We start from the raw sequence: 20,450 nt of genomic DNA, 5'->3' as shown, positions 1-20,450 counted from the left end.
ATTGAACAGTATTAGGGGACTTGAATCCAACATCTCCAATATAAAAATATTATATTTCCCCTTCTTATAATCCTACCTCCAAAAGTGAGGGACAAACTCATTTTATTGATGCTAGCATGTGATTTTATGGCCACAATCAAGGTCTTCCATATTGCTAACTTTTTTTTAAAAATTTTTTAACCTACTATTGCCTTCAACTAACGTATTAAACCTAGTCCATAACCATTATAACGTCCCCCACTATCTTATAATTATTCATTATGTTAATTATTCCTTTCCTATTTAGGAAAACTTTCTTACAAATGATTTTTCGGTGTTTAGGACCCCTCAATCAAGCTTTTGATTAATTATCTGTTGACATTTTGAAACTTGTTACTATTACAATCAAAATGACAATCTAACAAACTCTTTAGTTACTTTTTAAAAATCTTCACTTTTGAAAGGATTTTCCTTTTGTTAGAAATGTTTTTCGAAAAATATACTATAATTATTCATATTTGGCTAATCAATTTGAAATGTTCATTTGATAATGCTAAAGCAGAAATTGTGTTTGACTAAATTTTCAAAAAGTATTTAAGGGAGGATAAGCAATTTTTTCCCAGCTTTTGAAATATTGTCTTTTTTTTTCTAGCAAAAGTTTGACCAAATACCCCAACTTTCTATAATAAACGATTAAAAATATACTTTAGGTATTAAGGCACTTAGTGAAACTGACTATAAGTGATCGTTTTATACGCGGAATAAGACATAACCCTAGATATCCCTTCTTATTGCATCGAACTTTAGATTATTTCCTCCTCCTAGGTAGAATGATTTAGTCCGAAAATTATAATTTCAAAACTATAATTACGGAATAATTTAATTTGCATACGAAAGGATGGATAGATTTCTACATCTCAATCATCTTGTGAAGGAGAAAAAAATGTCATTGAAAAAAGGCCAAATTGTTCTTTGCTGTTTAACTTTTAATCTTTTTATAGTATTTATGTGGTTGTACTGTATGAACTCCTCATCAACATAATGAAAAAAGAAAAAGGCAAAAGAAGTATTAACGGCATTCAGTAACTTTGTGTACTCCAAATGTAAATACTTTCCTTTTGAGAAAGTGGAAACTTGTAAGGCTGACAGCTGTAATTATAAATACTATAGAGTAACCGAATAATTGGACAGCCCCTTTATTTTGTTGTAATTTTTTTGGTTTCATTATTCAGTGTCAACACTAATAATGCATGAACAGTGTCCCTTATATTTGGAGCACTTGACCGACAATACTACAGTAAGAGGATAAAGAAATGCTCTTCGACCCACACCACTAAAATCCCCCAAATAGACCAAAAAATAAAAAAGAAAACCCATTCAACAACAATAATTACGTATTATGTAATTTTATATGTGGGCAATAGTGTAGCCACATGCAATAAAGGTGGTTATATAGTTGAACATCATTAGTTATAAAAATATACTATATATATAGAGAGAAAACTACGCGAAGTACATAGGTCAAAATGGTTGACGTGTGTGAGCATCTCATTTAAAAGCTTAAATTGTTAGAGAGAGTATATTTTTATTATTTAATAGTATTTTCAACATGCTCACTCATGTGCGGACCTGATTCTTTTTCATAGGCTAAGCACGTGGAAATTCTCTTTGATATGGGTGGTGGAGAGTAGAATGTTGAATGTATGGCCCCTAAGCCTAACTCAACTCCAAAAGTTAGGTAATGAGTGGAGGTTTGACTACGTCCATATAAGGAGACTAATTTTTCTTCATTCTACTATCGTGGGACTTCTTAATACTCCCTTGCACATCTAGACCTCAACTGGAGTGTGAGCACTTATAAAAGGTGGCCCAACATCGATGAACAACAAGTTGCGATGAGTCTGGCTCTAGTAACATGTAAATCTATGGCACCTGAGCCTAACTCAACCCCAAAAACTAGCTAATGAGGAGAGGTTTGTCCAAGCCTATATAATTAGACCAATTTTCCATCCATCTATCGATGTGAAACTTTTTAACAAAAACTATTTTAAAATTACGAACATACTTAACGAAATTTTTGATTTCACCTCTTCAGACCTCAGAAGAATAATGTGTACGACAGTATATTGAGAAAATTTTTACGATAAACATTTGGATCAAGTAAAGAATAATAAAATCAAGCAATAAATGAAAATACAGTTACAGAAGAGGACATGCTAAAAAATTATGAGAAAAGAAATGATTCATAATTCATTTGTAAGAAAGAAAAGAAAGAACAAACATCTCAAAATATAAATAAATTTGTTTAGGAAAAACGTAGAAGGGTATAGTAGTCACAATCTGTCCATCAATGAAAGTGAAAGGCAAAAACACAAAGTTGAGAATAATTGATTCATATAGCATATTGGAGAAATGAAAAAGCCCAAGTTTTCGGCGACATTTCGATCCACACTTGTCTTGTCACAACTCAGGATAAATGTATGAACTTATAATATGTATATATTTTAAATATATTTTTTTTATAATGAAGGTGGTACTAACTTTTATTTAGGTCTAAGGTTTTTGTCTTTTTGATCGTTAGAACATTTTATAAAATATTTGATCAATTCAACGTTCATTTTATGACAAGTGTCAATTTTTGATTTGTGTTATCAAGACTTGAGTCTCAACAATCTTTTCTCTTTCAACTCTCAAGAGAAAGTCATTGCAATCAAAGTGATCAATTGATTTTCCTCTTGACAAATTTTACAAATCAACAAAGTATAATTTTTTTTTATCTATTATATCCTCAATTTATTGAGAGAATTAATATCTTTGGAATATGTAGATTTTTTTAAAATCTTAAATAATCAATCCATCTATAGACTTAGAGTATCAAAATGTTTTGGAATTTGAATAATGACTTTAGTGATTAATAAGGATAAAATGGTAAACTCACTATTTCAATTATTGATTTCTTAATATGTGTTCAAATCAAAATTTAACTAGTAAAAGAGAACGGAGGGAATAGTTAGTAATATAATTTTCTTTATTGTAGTTAGTGCACTCGACTAATATGATAAAAAGAGTATTACTTATTCGTTTAACAAAGTCGATCGATAATATTTCCCATCTGAGCAACAATTACAACAATATATTCATTGTAATAACAAAAGCTGAATATGAGGAGAGGTATGTAAACATAATTCCGATATTTGTAGGGTAAAAATGTTATTTCCAAAAAAAACAATTTGTTCAATACTTCCCATAATCTTCACCTTCTTTGAAATTTCCTTTATTCTATGCAAAACTCATGACTTGACCTGACGTGAAACAAAATTTTGAATAAATGAACAGATGCCTTATTTTGAGTTTTGAATAGTGCAACTATGGATAATTTTGTTGGACAGTAAAAAACAAGAACCTAAAAGGAAAATGGGAAAATATCCAAGCAATTGAAAGTGATTTGACTTAGGTAATGGTTCTCGATGTCATCAATTTGTTATTTAGCTGTCTCCTTTTTAATTTATTTTCTTCTTTTTGGGATCACATCATATATGACTTAAAGATTTAAATTGAATCAAGGCATGCAAGTGGTCGATATTTCCAATTCTTGGTTGCATTTGAAATATACATTACTTTCAAGGACAATATATGTCCGGAAATTGGTACAAAAAAAAGTACCATTCATTTATATATATACTCTATAGGCACATTTAGTTGGGAACAATTTAAGTCGGAATTAATCATTTTAGAATTTTTATTTCACTCTTATTGTGAAATAAAAATAACACTATGATCTCAAAGTAATTAATTTTGAGACAAGTTATTTCGTAATTTTATTGCAACTAAACATAAGATAAACTTATTCTAAAATTAATTTCAAAAATTAACTATCTCTTATCCCTCCTACAAAATGAGCCTTACATGAATTGCATATAAATTATGTTGCATCATCAGCTTTATATATCACTAATTTGAGTGCTGGAAAATGTATGATCTTCACACCTATCTGAATAACATTATGAAACACTAAATTAGGGGAAAAATTCACAAATAACCATTTTTAGTCGTTAAAATTGATAAAATAATTAATGTTATATTGTTTCAATCTCTATAGGTGAAAGCGAAACTTAACAATATTGTCACCAAGTTACATCACTAGAATTTAAAATTACATGACAAAGATTATCTTTCAATAACACCCTTAATGTTTTCTCGATACCTAGTTGAATAACAAGATGATACGCCAAACTGTTATGACGGAAGAATGCAGACCCAAAAATAATAATAAAAAATTATATCAAATTTAACGTGAAAAAATCCTTCATATCGAAAGTAACAACCACGGGATCTTCGAAATCCGAATTGTTCCACTATAACAATAAGAGGGCTACAAATATTCTCTTAAACGGCTACACAACAATTGTCAAACAAGGAGAAGCAATAGCTATATCAACAAAAGTAGTAGGAAGAAAACCACCAAAAATAGAGCTACTATTCGGAACCTAAATTGGATGTTTCTGATCTTTAAATCCGATCTTCACCGCTCAAATCAAACAGTAAGATGTTAGAAACATTCAGTAAAAATTTCAGGCCGATCCAACGGTTAATGAATCGGAAAATACAATTTGAAATTTTATGGTCGGAGAGGAAAAACTGCTGCGAAAAACACCCTATTCTTCTCTCTTGTTGAAAGCTTTCTCAAAAACCTCTCTTATGTGCCTAATGTCTATCACAGACATTACCAATGAGCAATTGCATAATTCTCTCAAATCATCCTATTTATAGAGTGATACTTTTTTCTAAAGCCAAAACCAACTCCAAATAGAATTATAAATCCAATCGTTTTCCAAATAGAACTGGAAACCAAATTAGGAGAATTATTCCAATCTTTTTACAAATAGGATTAGGCCATTGGCCTTTGGATGAAACAGGGGTCATATCCCAACACAATTCACTAATAAAATTCACAAATATCCATTTTTAGTAAATGTAATTAAAAACTAATTTCGTAGTTGAAACTTCAGAATATTGCTATGGAGTTTCCTTTAAAAAAAAATTAAGACTCCTTGACAATATATATTTTCAAAAACAAAACCGGACTTTTTTTTCCTATTTAACCAATTATTGTCCTTATCTTGTTTCACCTATATATGGAATTTGGTACGATATGAAAGGGATTGTTTTTGAAAGATAACCGAAAAATAATGTGAAGGCGGTTATGATTCTTACAATGTGTTCAATAGTCAATAGATGCATGTACATATATGCAATCGAGCACAACTATAGGATACGTTGAAGGGGTAAAAGTAACGTGTACTAGTAGGGGGGAAATTTCATATGAAGATCGTGCTGAAATTTAATATTAGGTCCAAGTGCCATGAATATAATGCAATTTCACCAGTCAAGAGTCCATGTTCAATTTGATTGTCTAGTTTTGACATGTTTATCACAAAATTAAAGAAAAAAAAACTTTTTATTATTTACGTTTTAAACTAAAGAATCATAAAATGTACAAAAATATCTTTTGATCTTGTAGTCTTAATCATGCCAGAAAAAAAATATTAAAAAATTATAAAAGAAGTAGAAGAATCTCCAACATCATCAATTTTTGTATTCAGTCAGTAGCCTAACATTATTTTCTCTAGAAAATTTTTAAAGGTATCCAAAGCCTCATGATGATTTGACGATAGTTATTTTATTTGATAAAGAAGAATAAAATAACTCATTAAATAACACTAGCCTTTAGCTAGCATATAATTGGGACTATTTAGAGGACTATATATACGAGCTTTTAGTCCATAGAGTTTTTTTTGTAATTTTATTTTCCACCCATTAACTGCGCAATTTCGACTAAATCTGAATGCGCACCACAGAGTCTATTTGGGGTGACACTCCAAATAAGATTTTTTCTATACTCAGAGCTCAAATTCAAGACCTCTGATTTAGTGTGGAACAGTCATACCAGTGCAACACAACCATGTTGGTTAGTCCATCAAGTTGCTGTGTCTTGTGGTTATAGTATCTTGAATTAATTTATTTTTTTTTTCTTAAAAAAAAACTACTGGCAGCCCTCTTCCTGAAAGCGTATATGATCAGTTACATAATGATAAAAAGAGAACGCAGAGTGTAAATTGTTATAACTTTCAAATTTGAAAAGTATAATATTCAATTTAACAATGAGATATATTGTGATAGTGATAAAACTAAACTTATATGTGTTAAATTAAAAACAGAGACATATATAGAAAGACTACCAATAAAGCGATTAATTGTAATAGAAAGAAAAAAAAAAGTGAAAAGAATACAAGTCTAATCAGATCACGGAATATGGTCAAAAACAAACATCCAAAATGATAAATATTTCTTCATCCTTCAATAGAAATTTTGATCGGAAACACTTTATACTCTCAAAGAGGAACTTTCTGGCATTAATCCCAACTACTCGAGCTCAAAAACGAATACTAAACTCTGGATACTAATAAAAGGGTTGTTACACTGTACAGCCACCACCCAATAATAGCCAGTAAATGTAGACTTTTTGTATATTAATACCAATAGTATGCATATTTAATATATAATTAGTCTATATTTTATGTATATTGACTAGCAATTGTAATTATTTTGGCCGAATTAATTTAGCGAATTATGCACTATATGTGAAAATTTTAAAAAGTATATATTTCTTCTACCCAGACAAGACCTATAATTTGATTGTTGATCATGTGATTAAGAAAAAGTAAAGAGTAGACAATTTGCATAGGTAGTCAAAGTGAAGTCTAACGTATGTACTAGATTCTTAAACAGCGATAGTTAGACGAAAAGAATGTCACAAATAAATTAACGATGCAGTGATAATTACGTACCACTTAGAGGAATAGGGTTTACATTTAAACAAGATTAGCTAAAATTTAATAATGGTGCATGCCATACAGAAAGGGAAACATAAAATTAGGGACCACATAATTGGTCTCTTAAGTAAGAATTAAGCCAGAAAAATTAATTATGTGCTGTCGCGTTGAATTTGTATTCTACATTAGCTAGCTTTATTAGCTAGACCTATTTTATTTTATATTTTTCACTTTTTCGCTTTTGCATTCGATGTCCTCTATTAATATTGGCGAGGTCGATTAATTTGGATTTGCACATATACAAGGCTAGTTTCTAGGGTGGCGCTTTCAATAAAAAAAATTCACTTTTGGGCTCTGACCCCAAATATCTGATTAAAAATGAAAAAATCACTATTATCCCATCGCAACTCATACAATAATTGTTAGAGGACTTTGCTCGTGCAACAAGATGGTGCTGTGTGCATTATAATTATAGGTCCAACTTGGTATGTGATCAAGATTTTCCTTTGATCAACTTGTACTTCACGTGCTTACGTGCTTGTGCGTTTTGTCATTTACGTTATAGAAAATTCTGCATGGGAAAATACAAACCAACCTTTCCTTCTTCCTTGCTGCTTCTCCCCCCACCCCCAACACACCCCACCACAAGGGGCAGGTATACAATTGGCAAATTACATATTTGGCTGGTTGATCAAAAACAATTACATTCAATAGTCCAATATATTTATATAAATAACACTATTTTATATCAAAAGTGTATATTTTATGTATATCGTACTTTAATATACAAAAATATATATTTGCTAGTTATTATTCAACTGAACTCATATAATTTTAGCACAAGTTTATAGATTTTTTTTAAAAAAAAAAATTATACACTTCAAATTCCAAATTAGATGGTAAATTACTACTAATATATAGGAGTATTTTTCTCCTATTAATTAGTAGTAGATTTTATAGAAATTAAGAAGATATATGATGAAGATGTCATGTCAATGAGGCAAATCATTACTAGAGATGTACTAATACTATACTTTGATCAGTCCATGGTATATCTCTTTTTCAGAGTCGAAAAATTCTTCAACGTGGTGATCGATCGATGCTGCACAAAGGTGATTCCTCTTGTCTACCTTTATATCAAAAGTTAAAACTAAAGGTGTTTGTTTTTACAGGGTATAGAGAATCTTGGCATGCACTCGACAAGTAAATATTTGTACAATATTAATTGGCAGTGTCGTATAATAATCAACCTCTCTGACAACCACGCACTACTAATTTCATTTCAGGTTTTAGAAAAAACAATACGCACAAAATCATTCCGCGTTACCAGATGTTGACAAAAAAATGCACATTAAAGGTGTCACATAAACAGTCACTACTTTATAGACTATTAATAAATGACAATTAAGTATATAGCAATATTGAATTCAATAAACAATTAACTAATGACGATAAAATTTTAGCACCTTTATGTTAATGTGTATATTTATTGACACTAAAAGTTGTTTTTGTTATAGTAAATCTATCTTAATGCAATGATAAGTTACTATTTATACGGCTCAAATCCGTGATCTATAAATCACACAAAGATAATTTTATCGTTGATCCAAGACTTTTTTTTTTCTTCATAATTCATTAACTAAGTTCATAATACAAAAAAAACGTGTAAAAGATTCAAATCATATAAGTTGTATTAGTGAGTTGTTTGAGTTGAAAAAGTATAAGAGTGGCTCGAGTAAGATCTTAGTTATAATTACGTTAAGCCTAAAGATTGACCACATCGATTTTGGCGTCCTATCTTATTCGCAAAAGGCAGGTATTTCGACTCATCAAATTATTGAATGTGCACCAATAGAATTTCATATTTGTGATTTGTAAATGAAAAAATACATGAATATTTTATTTATTTTTTTTACCTCCATTTTGGAGGATTTATAGTGTTTCCACACTTCCCCTCCAGTGTGACTCGAACAAAGGACCTACCTATCGTGGATGGAGGTGCTTAACCAACTGAGCAAGCCTCACTTGTCGAATATTTTATTTTAATTACTGAAAGGTGGGCTTGGATCTAAACGAATATGTAATTGTTAGGTTCAATTGAATTTAATATTTTTTATGGAATGTTGTGTTGATAGATTTATCTGAATTTAATACTTTTTTATGGAGCATTGTGCTGGTAGATTCTTATTAATTATGTATAATGATCAACTAATATAGGACAATATAGGTATAACTGTATAAGTTAGGAAGGAACCTATTTATAATTTTATGAGAATGGAAGATTAAATAAGTAATACATGAATGACTATTATATGGATAACTAATCCTTTAATAAAGTAATATATAAATTCTATCGTAACTAATATATGTATTACTAATATCTACACAGTTTTAAACAGCTACCAAATGACCCCTTAATTCTTAAATCGTCAAATATTGAACCTATAAAACTTAAATTTAGGATCCATTTGTGACTGACATAGTCAAAAACAAGCTCTCTCAGTCAACGTTCTTATCCAATATGAAACTATACATTACTACGTTTTACTAATATTTCAAGAATTTGAAAATCATAGAGTGAACTAATAGTCAACAAGCATATATATATATATATATATATATATATGTGTGATATAAATATAAATTTATATCATAGTTAAAATAAATAAAGAATAATACGTAAGGCTGGAATAATGGGGGACAAGATAGGAGGCAGGGATTTGAGGGATAGATGATAATTCCCACTTGGCTTGCCAACTTAAACACTACACATTCACGTCTTTTTATTTCATATTTTTATAATAATAATATTGTTATTTTTAGTAAAATATAAAATCTCCTTGTTCTCGAGATGTTAAAAAAATTCAGGAATTGATTTAATGAATAAATAAAGAAAAATATCCTAAAGGGGTGATAAGAAGTCAACGGTCAAAGATTTGCATTACTGTCTATGTCTCCCTCTTCAACCTACAAACTAAATTATAAAAATAAAAATATTAATGGAATGTGGGTATTCTCAATGGATACATTCTTTTTTTTTCCTATATTTTTTCTCTTTGTTCGTATACATTCCCATAAAATCCTCGGCTTATATTACTCCCAACACCAACCACTAAGCGCCCCTTCTGCGTCCCGGTCCTACCTACCTCGGTGCGCCCGCCCAAGGCTAATACTCCTTCTGTCCAAATTTATATGAATTAGTTAAATTTAACACAATTTTTTTAAATGAATTTTTTTTTTAATCTAAAATAGGTTATAAATATTTGTGTGGCTGTAATTCATTTTATTAAAGGTAAAATGGAAATTTTATAGGTAAATTATTACGAAATATAAAATATGTCATTCTTTTTATGACAAACTAAAAAAAAATTGAGTCATATAAATTGAAACTCAGGGAGTAAATGTTTCTTCTCTCCTTCTAATCTCATCAAAATTTGATAAATCTATTTTTCAAAGATTTGATACTTTAATGTGGAATATGAGAAAATAAATGAAAATTTTTCATTTTTAATTAAAGATCTATATATTCAAGCTTTGAAAATGTAGAAATTTTACAAAGCGTCATAATTAATGGGTTCAATCTGACGCAAATCTAGACTCGTGTCTAGTGCTTATTGAGCATGAAATTACAATCTTAAAAAATAGATAATCTTAAACTTTTCACTAAGCGTTCACCATGAACAAACAAGGCTAAAACTTCTACCAATGAGGTAAAATTTGTGAATAAAAGGTTTAGCCGTAGGACAAGTGGGATTAAAATTTCAAGATCGCCCAATTTCAAAATTATTCTTGTATATCACCTGTTTGTTGAATGTGGGAAGAGAATTATCCTACTTTATATTTTTTTTTAATTATATTCCTTATATGATCTTGTTGGAGTCCTATTAAATTTGAATTATGGGAAGTGCTACATACTATGGTTTTGTTTTTGAGTCTAATCTTGTCCACCTATTATCCGTCAGATCAGTTGACTTGTCTTTCAAAGTTTAAATTACGACCGTCCACATTCCTCAGCCCTTGACTAGTCAACGCATAGAGGCAACTATTTGTACATTTGGCGACCAGGTGTTGTCGTGTTGATGACCTGTCCAATGTCCATACTAAATAAGCACTTCCTTCTTGTTCCTTTGCTTTTATGTGTCTAAAAAAAATGTTTCATTAATTCATCCAGAAAAATAAGATAAGGAAGACAAAAAAACAATGATAGATTTGAAGTAAGGTAGTTGCAACTTTCGGTGATGAAGTGATTCTCTTATCATAATGTTGATTTGTTCCAATTTATTTATACTTTTATTATTACGAACGATAATATAATGCTTACATCAGAATAAATTACGTACATAACACCTTTAAATTCGTCTCCATATCCTATTTGTTTTATGCACTCAACAAACATCTAGTTGAGTTGTGAGAATTCGTAGTAATATTGATAACCACAATTTAATGGATGATAACAAAGAATTGGACTAATGCGATATAGAGAAAAAATCGAAATCTTTTTTTCAAAGTGACGGCAACAACCAAAAGAAAATTTTCTTTATTTTTAGCTTTAATAATATTTTGACAAAGGGGACATCACAACTCCCAACTAAACCACAATTAAAAAATAAATAACAACTAATTAAGAGTCATTAGTATATTATAAGTATTTGATTTAATTCTTACGATGTTTTAACATCAATGAGCAACTAGACTCGGAATTGATGTATCTACATTGACCCCTTTTTTTGCTACATATTCTTGGACTAAATCAACATTGTTCCTTAATTTATCTTAATTTGTATTTCATATATTAAAATAATGTTCGCATTAATTAAATCAGTTAATATGCTAGTTGTTGCTTTCTAATGTTGGAGGGTTATTATACAAAAAATTAGTTTTCGAAAGCAAATGGTGCTGCATGTCTAATCAAACAAACTTAGGTTCTCTAGCTGTGTGTTTAAATTTATACGTACATTTCTTTCTTTCTTTCTTTTTTTGAAATTTATGAAGAAGTTTAAATTCGTACGTATATTTCTGTCTTTCTTTCTTTCATTGAAATTTATGTAGAATTGAAACGATATATATACGACACAATTTCTAGATGCCCCTTGTTGACTTTGCTCCATGAATATTTCGGACGAAAAACAGGAGATTGCGGCCCCAAGGACTCGTTTGGTGCATGTACTAAATATATTTTAAAAAAAATCAAAATGTCTAGATTATTATATGGTAAAACATAATAAGAATTGTTTTTTCGGTATGTAGAATACAACAATATTAGCAATTTTTCTACGAGAGATCAAATGTTAAAATTACCTATATGGTTATTATATATTAAAAACCGAATATTCTATCATTTTTTCTCGGTCAAACAACAACTACAACAATATATACCATTGTAATAATCTCACAAGTATGATACAAGGAGAGAGCTCTGTAGACATTTTTACTTCTATCTCATGAAAATAAAAATGTTATTTTCTAATAAACTCTTGACTAACATAAAATATATCAATAATCAAGTATGTAAAATAAATACAATATCAGAAATACGTTATCAATGAAACGACCATCAAAAAAAGCTATTAAAAGTTACTACTTTGATAATGTTGAAAGGGAGAGAACAAAAAGGAGAGTTATCAAATGACAAAAGAAAACTAAACCATGGTATGTATGCGTACGCTAATAGCCTAATACTAGTAGTATTAAATTACGTGAAGAAAGAAGAAATTAAAGTGGTGTTTTAATTAGAAACTACTCCCTCCGTCTATTTTTACTTATTTAATAATCAGTATATGTAAAATAGTTATTTTATTTATATGTCTAGTTTGAAAAATTAAAAATATCTTTATTATATTTTAACGATTATGTCAATTATAGATAAGTAAGAATAGACGGAAGGAGGAGGGAGTAGTAGTACCACCACAAAAGCATTTTACATCAGTGACTCCTATTCGTACACGTGTCAAAATCTGACTTTGGAACCAGCTGTCAAATGGGTAGACAATACATTCCTGATACAACACGTGTTTTCCGTCCAGCTGTCATCTTTCCACCTTGGACAATGTAACGGAAACTTACATCCGTACAACCACAATATTTAATCGGAAACGGATCAAATATAACCAAATGATATTTGAAAATAATTTAAATATACATTTCGTTATATTTTCAGGCTAAATATATTTTTTTTATTATATTTTCAGTATAAAAATACTCATTTCATTATACTTTGATACAGAGCCGCACTTAATTTTAACGAAAGAACACTTGAAAAACTCAAAATTAAATAATTCAATCTCAATTTTAAATATCTTATTTTTTTAACAATAAATAAAATTTTCAAATACTAATTTGATTTTTTTTCTTAGAAACGAATACAATATTAATACATAAAATTTCTAAATACTAATTTGAGTTTTTTTTTCTTACAAAATGATAAGACAGAAAATACTGCGAAATTCTTTCTTATCATTTTGTAAAAAAAAAAGACCCAAATAATATTTACAAATTTCATTTATTAGTACTTAAAATTATGCAATGCATTTTATATTTGTCATTTCTAAGAAAAAAAAACACAAATTAGTACTTGAAAATTTTATTTAATCCTAAAAACAATTAGATATTTAAAATTGGAAATAAATTATTTAATTTTGACATTTTCAAATGTTATTTCGTTAAAATTAAAGACGAATTTGTACCAAATATAATGAGAAGTGTATATTTAAACTGAAAGTATAACAAAAAAGATATATTTAGCCCGAAAGTATAACAAAGGATATATTTAAACTATTTTCAATAGTGTAGGAGTATATTTGATTTATTTCATATATTGAAAAATAAGAAAGACTATGTATATACCAAAATCAATTCATCATAGTTCAGTTGATTGATTTATTTCATTTTTTTTCCTCCCATTTTTTTATTTAAATAAAAGAATTAATAATGCACTCATAGAACAAGTTAATATTAGTCCAATATGCAATGAAATCTTCATGTAAATACAATTTTCAAAAACTCAATATACATCCTTTATTTCCTAACTAATTTCCTGGTTTTCTTTGTACGAAATACAAGCACACGATATGCTCGCGACAATCATCCTTTCTCCAGTGCGTATTAATAATTTATACGAAAAATGTATTTCAATTATTTGAATTGGTGTAAAATTATTCAATCTGCTTTCAAATACTCCTGATGTCATTTTTTGGCTCAAAAATATTCTCGATATTAATATTTTGGCTCATATTTATCCTTATTTTTAACAATTTCTCTAAAGTAAATTTATTAAATATTTATTTATTATGTTGCCTAATTTGATTAGTCCAAATTTTAACCGTTTCTCAAATGAATAATAAAACTTAAATATGATTCATATTTTTACCTATACGCTTGAAAATAATATTTAAAAAGTATTTATTTCATGATATCTTCCCATTGGTCTATTTTAAATAAACCCCAATTTTATTATAACCCAACTCAACACTGGGGATTTAATTAAAACTCATACTTACCCTGTCTAATTGTCCATCTATAAGATTATTATTTTTATAAATATAATTTTTTCTATCAATTATATAATTGTCTTGTTCATTCTCTTTTTAAAAAAAAAAATTCTTATTCATTATTAGGATATCAATGATTCAAACTTAAAATGAAATTACATGTTCATATTCTTTTAATTTTATTACAATCATGGTAGGGGTGAGAATAGGAGAAAATGTTATTCTCATTCTTTTATTTTAAATTTTCGACACACACAAAATAAAGATGCAGTATGCATATAAAGTTTCTTAATTAAATCATTTTTCATCGAACTATTTCTATATAAATGTCATTGTTACTTTCCTTCTTTTTGTCACAAATTGAAAAAAACCTAAATTTTAAAATGTGGACAAGATTCATGAACAAGAAGAAGAAAATGGAAGAGAGAAAGTGAGCGGGAGGGGGGGGGGGGGGTTGTAGGAGTAGAAGACTAACTTCTTCTTTTTTAATTTACTATTGAAATCCAAATTATATGAAGTACTTTATTATTTAAATGGAGAAGGGTTTAAAATGTCGATTAACTATGCGATTTGGTAATATTGTATTGCATCTACTTTATGAGTGTGATCCGTTAAAAATAAGAATATTTTGAAGCCAAAAAATTGATATTAAAGAAATTTGAGAGCCGAACAGTGGATGAATTATAATTTTTGACCAATTAAAATTATTAATGAGAATTTTAGGCCTTTCTCCATTTTAAAAAATATCCATTCAACTTACGATTTCTCCCAATCCCGCGCATAGCGAAAACTTTAGTGCATCAGGCTGCCATTTATTATTAATTACTTACTATTATTTGATTTTTGAACAAAAGCCCAAAAAATTAGCAGTAATAATGCTTTTTAACTTTAATTAACTCGCAGAAAAGAAATCGGGGCAAACGGATAAGGCGTCCGGAAATTGTACAAATAAAGATCCAAATTAGGCTTTGTTTGGATACTTGTAAAAGACAACAACTGCTTATAAACGACAGTTTAATAACTTTACTGCAAAAATACATGATTAGAGTATTTTTTCAGAAATATAAATGGATTATTAAATATGTTTTTCAGAAATATAAGTTGGATTATTAAATTTATTTGTGTTCAATATGTAAATAAATAATTTTATTTTAAAAATATTTATAGAAAATAAGTGAGTTGGAGGGTCGAAAAGACACAATTAATATTAAAATATAAGTGGATTATTATATTTATTCGTGTTCAGTACGTAAATAAATAATATTATTTTGATAATATTTATACAAAATAAGTGTGTGTATTGGAGGGTCTAAAAGACATAATTAATGTAGAAAGATAAGTGGATTATTATATTTATTCATGTTCAATACGTAAATAAATAATATTATTCTAAAATTCTTTGTACAAAATATAGATAAATATTATAGAAGGAGGGGTGAAAGTAGGGGTGTGAGGAGGTGGGGATGTGAGCAGTGATAGAGCCAGTATTTTGACTAATTGGATTCAAAATCTGAAAAAATAGACACACAAATTAGTTGAAGGGAGTTCGATAACTATTATATATACATAAAAAATTAATTTTAACCATTTATAAATTATATAATTTTTTGATAAAGGAAATTTGGATCACCCCAATGTGGCTCGCTCCATCACTGGATGTGAGTAATGGGGGTGGGGGGTTTAAGGTTGAAAATAAAGTGTATTAGAAGGTCGAAAAGACTCAATTAACGAAGAATAATATTTTTAATTTTATTTTTCTATTTTTATTAAGAAAGTTATTTTTTTTTTCCTTTTAAACAACTTATTTTCTTGTTTTCCTCGGAGCACTTCCATGGATGAATCTTAAATACGTACTTTATGTCGCAATTGTCACAACAACGTATATAGAGGCTTGAAAGTTGTATGTCTTTATTAGTCACAAATGCAAGTTTTCAACTTTCCAGAGGCAAATTGACATAAAAACCCATATATATCCTATATCCACAGCCAACAAAAAAAAAAAAACCTCTGAATCCTGTGGTTTAAACTATAGATATTTGTAATATATCATAATATTTTTTAATCTTATATCCCCTTCATTTTAAAAATAATGATTTTCTTTTCTTTTTAATTTATTTTAGCAAGAACGATTCATTTTTTTTGGCAATATTTTAATTTTCAACTTTTCACGTGACATGTTTAAGGTCATAAGATTAAAAAGCATTTTGATATATTTAACATAATTTTAATTTCAGACCACAAGAATAAAAAGTTTTCTTTATTTTATTAAACTCCATATCAAATCAATTAGGTCTTTCTTTTTGACATTGAGGGAATAGTTTTAAACATGTATGTGGTGGTATGTTAAAATTAAAGAATTGTCAAATTAGACATAAAAGACATTCTTGTTTAAGCAAACTACAAAAAAAAAAGATAAATAAATCAAAACAAAGTGAGTAAAAAATTGTGGTACGATTTTAATGTATCAACAATTTCATTATGAAATTTTCTCACCCCAACACTCGAAACCTCATTAATAGATGCGAATCCTCGAGAGAATTCTTAGGGTCTTCGAAGAGGATTACGAAGTCGAAAATGAAAACTTACCACCAATATAAAAGTTTTAATCAACTAACTAATCTACTCCTCATACTTATTAGAATACATATTATATTTTTTCTTTGCACGATAGGCTATTTAAGTTAGTTTTTTTTTAAAAAAATGATACTATAATATAAAAGATGTATATGTTTACTATTCACAAAAGCATATATTCCACTTTCGAAATGATATTGACATAAAAACCCCTATGTATATTACCCAAAAATCAAAATCCTATCCAGCCACCAAAAAAAAAGAAGAAATAAATATAAATATATCTGGATTTTGGTACAGTATTTGTTTTTCCTCTGCACTTTTAAGCATATAGAAATTGGACCACAGGCCAACAGCCAACTTCAACCAAACATCCCTCTATATAAAGCCCCCCACCTTCTACTATACTCTTGCACCCACACCAAACCCCCCAAAAAAACAAAAAAAACACACACACATATAAGCACTTGTTTCTCCTTTATAACAAACTCTCTCTATTTTTTCTCACACAATATTGTTCACTTTGTTAATTAAAAGAACCATGCCTGAGGCCCCAAAAACAGATGCTGTTACTGAAAACAATAAGAAAGTTCTTCAGTTTATTGAAGAAGTTACTACAAATGCTGATGAAATTCAAAAAAGAGTCCTTGCTGAAATACTTAGTCAAAATGCCCATGTTGAGTATTTGCAGCGCCATGGCCTTAATGGTCATATTGATAGAGAAACATTCAAGAAAATCATGCCTGCAATAACTTATGAGGATATTCAGACTGATATTACTCGTATCGCCAATGGTGATAAATCTCAAATACTCTGCTCTCAGCCCATTTCTGAGTTTTTGACAAGGTTTGTTATTACTCCTCATTCTCATTCTATTTCGAGTTTTCGTGTTTCCTTCATGTATTCTTTATTCTAAAATATCAATTACATGGATGTGCAGTTCCGGTACGTCTGGCGGGGAAAGAAAACTGATGCCAACAATTGAGGAAGAACTTGCAAGAAGATCACAACTCTATAGTCTTTTAATGCCTGTGATGAGTCAATTTGTTCCAGACCTTGAAAAAGGAAAAGGAATGTATTTTTTGTTTATAAAATCAGAGGCTAAAACCCCAGGTGGATTACCAGCTCGTCCTGTTTTAACAAGTTATTATAAAAGCCCTCATTTCAAGAATAGACGTCCTGATCCATACACAAACTATACAAGCCCAAATGAAACAATTCTCTGTTCTGATTCTTACCAAAGTATGTATTCCCAAATGCTTTGTGGTCTTTGTCAAAACAAAGAAGTCCTTCGTGTTGGGGCTGTTTTTGCCTCGGGTTTTATCCGTGCTATTCGATTCTTGGAAAAGCACTGGCCTCTTCTTTGTCATGATATCAGAACCGGAACCATAAATTCTCAAATTGGTGACGCCTCGGTTAGAGAGTCGGTGATGAAAATCCTTAAACCTGACACAAAATTAGCTGATTTTGTTGAGTCTGAATGTAGTAGAGATTCATGGCAAGGGATTATTACTAGGCTGTGGCCTAACACAAAATACATCGATGTCATTGTGACTGGTACTATGTCACAGTATATACCAACTCTTGATTACTACAGCAATGGTCTCCCTCTTGTTTGCACTATGTATGCTTCTTCTGAGTGCTACTTTGGTGTCAATCTGAACCCCCTTTGTAAGCCAAGTGAAGTTGCTTATACCCTTATTCCCACCATGGGGTATTTTGAATTCTTGCCTGTTCATAGAAGCAATGGTGTGACCAATTCTATTTCCATGCCTAAATCACTTAATGAGAAAGAACAGCAAGAATTGGTTGATTTAGTTGATGTCAAGATTGGGCAGGAGTATGAGCTTATTGTCACAACATATGCTGGTAATTTTTATATGTCAATTTAAAAATGAAATGTTAAGAATTTTCTTAAGTTTTATTGGGACTGCTATAATCGTTTTTTTATTTGATCCTTTTTCAGGACTTTATAGGTATCGTGTGGGTGATGTGCTTCGTGTAGCTGGATTCAAGAACAACGCGCCACAATTCAACTTCATCTGCCGGAAAAATGTGGTGTTAAGTATTGATTCAGACAAGACTGATGAAGTAGAGCTACAAAACGCAGTGAAAAATGCAGTGACACATTTAATGCCATTTGATGCACATGTGACAGAATATACAAGTTATGCTGATACAACCACAATTCCAGGACACTATGTCTTATACTGGGAGCTGAATGTGAATGGCTCAACCCCAGTTCCTCCATCAGTCTTTGAAGATTGTTGCCTCACTATTGAAGAGTCCCTAAACAGCGTCTACCGCCAGGGTCGTGCGTCGGACAAATCCATCGGGCCATTGGAAATCAAGGTTGTGGAAAATGGGACATTTGACAAGCTAATGGACTATGCTATAAGTTTAGGTGCTTCAATAAATCAGTACAAGACACCAAGATGTGTGAAATTTGCACCAATTGTTGAGCTATTGAATTCAAGAGTGATGTCAAGTTACTTCAGCCCCAAATGCCCAAAATGGGTTCCAGGACACAAGCAATGGAACAACATGAACTAAAAATTAATTAAGGGGTTTAATTAGCTAGCACAAGTTTCTTTTGAGAGCATCATTTTAGTGCTAGAGATAATTATCATCATCCATCTTGCTTAGGTTGACCCAAACCAATTTTATGGTTTTTTTTTTTAATTCACTTTTTTCTGAAGTAAATCTTTGGTATTTAAGGCTTTGTAAAATTTAACTTGTTCTTCATGATAGTAGAATCTTGAATTTAGTCATGTACAAAAAGAAAAACAGTTCCTATTTTTCTTTTAAAAAAAACTTCTACCTTTTGTTAAATTGCAACTTCTCATACTGACAGCTGCCACTTTTTTTTTTTTGGGGTTCATTGAAATTGAGCACACATTTTGTGGGAATTGTTTTCTTATTTTGGGGCAGGAATCCTGCCCACTGATCTCTCATGAGCCACGTCCCAAAATAGTATTTCTTCTGTTTCATCTTTTTAACTCATTTTACTATTCATATGTATAATAGTACGGTTCAAAACAATTATATAAACACATTTATTTTGAGATAAAAAAAATTTCTCCAAAGCGATACTTACTAAAGTTAACTTTATGCAAGTTTTGTCAATTCCTTAATAATTATTCTAATCCAAAGGCAGTACTATTGTTAGTTTAGTACTACTAGTATGTAGCATTATTTTCAGGGGGAAAAGTATACCAACTTTGTGTCACTTATAATTGAGCTACCACTTAAACTAATCTTTAAACCTCGTGAAACTAAACTAAAAGATTAAAGTGCTACATAACTATTACTCAGCTCCAGTCAAGTTTTTCCATAAAGTTGTTTGATTGACGTAAAACCTCAATGTAGATAAATAGAACTTAGGGAACCTAAAATCAAATAGTGAGACTGTTGAATAATTACCATGCTCGTTGGTGCACTAGACAACCCGCCTAAGGTGGCTCTGCCCATGAGTCCATATTCTCCATTTTCGGAGATTTTTTTTTCTACTGTCCCAATTTAAGTGTCTTATGTCTCAATTTTAGCATCTTATTAGCGGTTTGGTCGTAGGATTCTG

At 29.8% G+C, this 20,450-nt stretch overlaps 1 protein-coding gene across 1 annotated transcript; it reads left to right on the top strand.

The window, feature by feature from the left end:
* The first annotated feature begins 17,292 nt into the window (after nt 1–17,292).
* LOC129893377 (indole-3-acetic acid-amido synthetase GH3.6) lies at nt 17,293–19,640 on the top strand. The gene is made up of 3 exons (XM_055968893.1): nt 17,293–17,719; nt 17,814–18,742; nt 18,840–19,640. Exons 1-3 carry the CDS (start codon nt 17,415–17,417, stop codon nt 19,424–19,426), a joined length of 1,821 nt encoding a protein of 606 aa, XP_055824868.1. The 5' UTR covers nt 17,293–17,414; the 3' UTR covers nt 19,427–19,640.
* Nucleotides 19,641–20,450: the final 810 nt, after the last annotated feature.

Source organism: Solanum dulcamara, chromosome 6 (genome assembly GCF_947179165.1).
Source record: "Solanum dulcamara chromosome 6, daSolDulc1.2, whole genome shotgun sequence".
NCBI classification, from domain to species: domain Eukaryota; kingdom Viridiplantae; phylum Streptophyta; class Magnoliopsida; order Solanales; family Solanaceae; genus Solanum; species Solanum dulcamara.
This window is presented reverse-complemented; position numbering and strand designations above follow the sequence as displayed.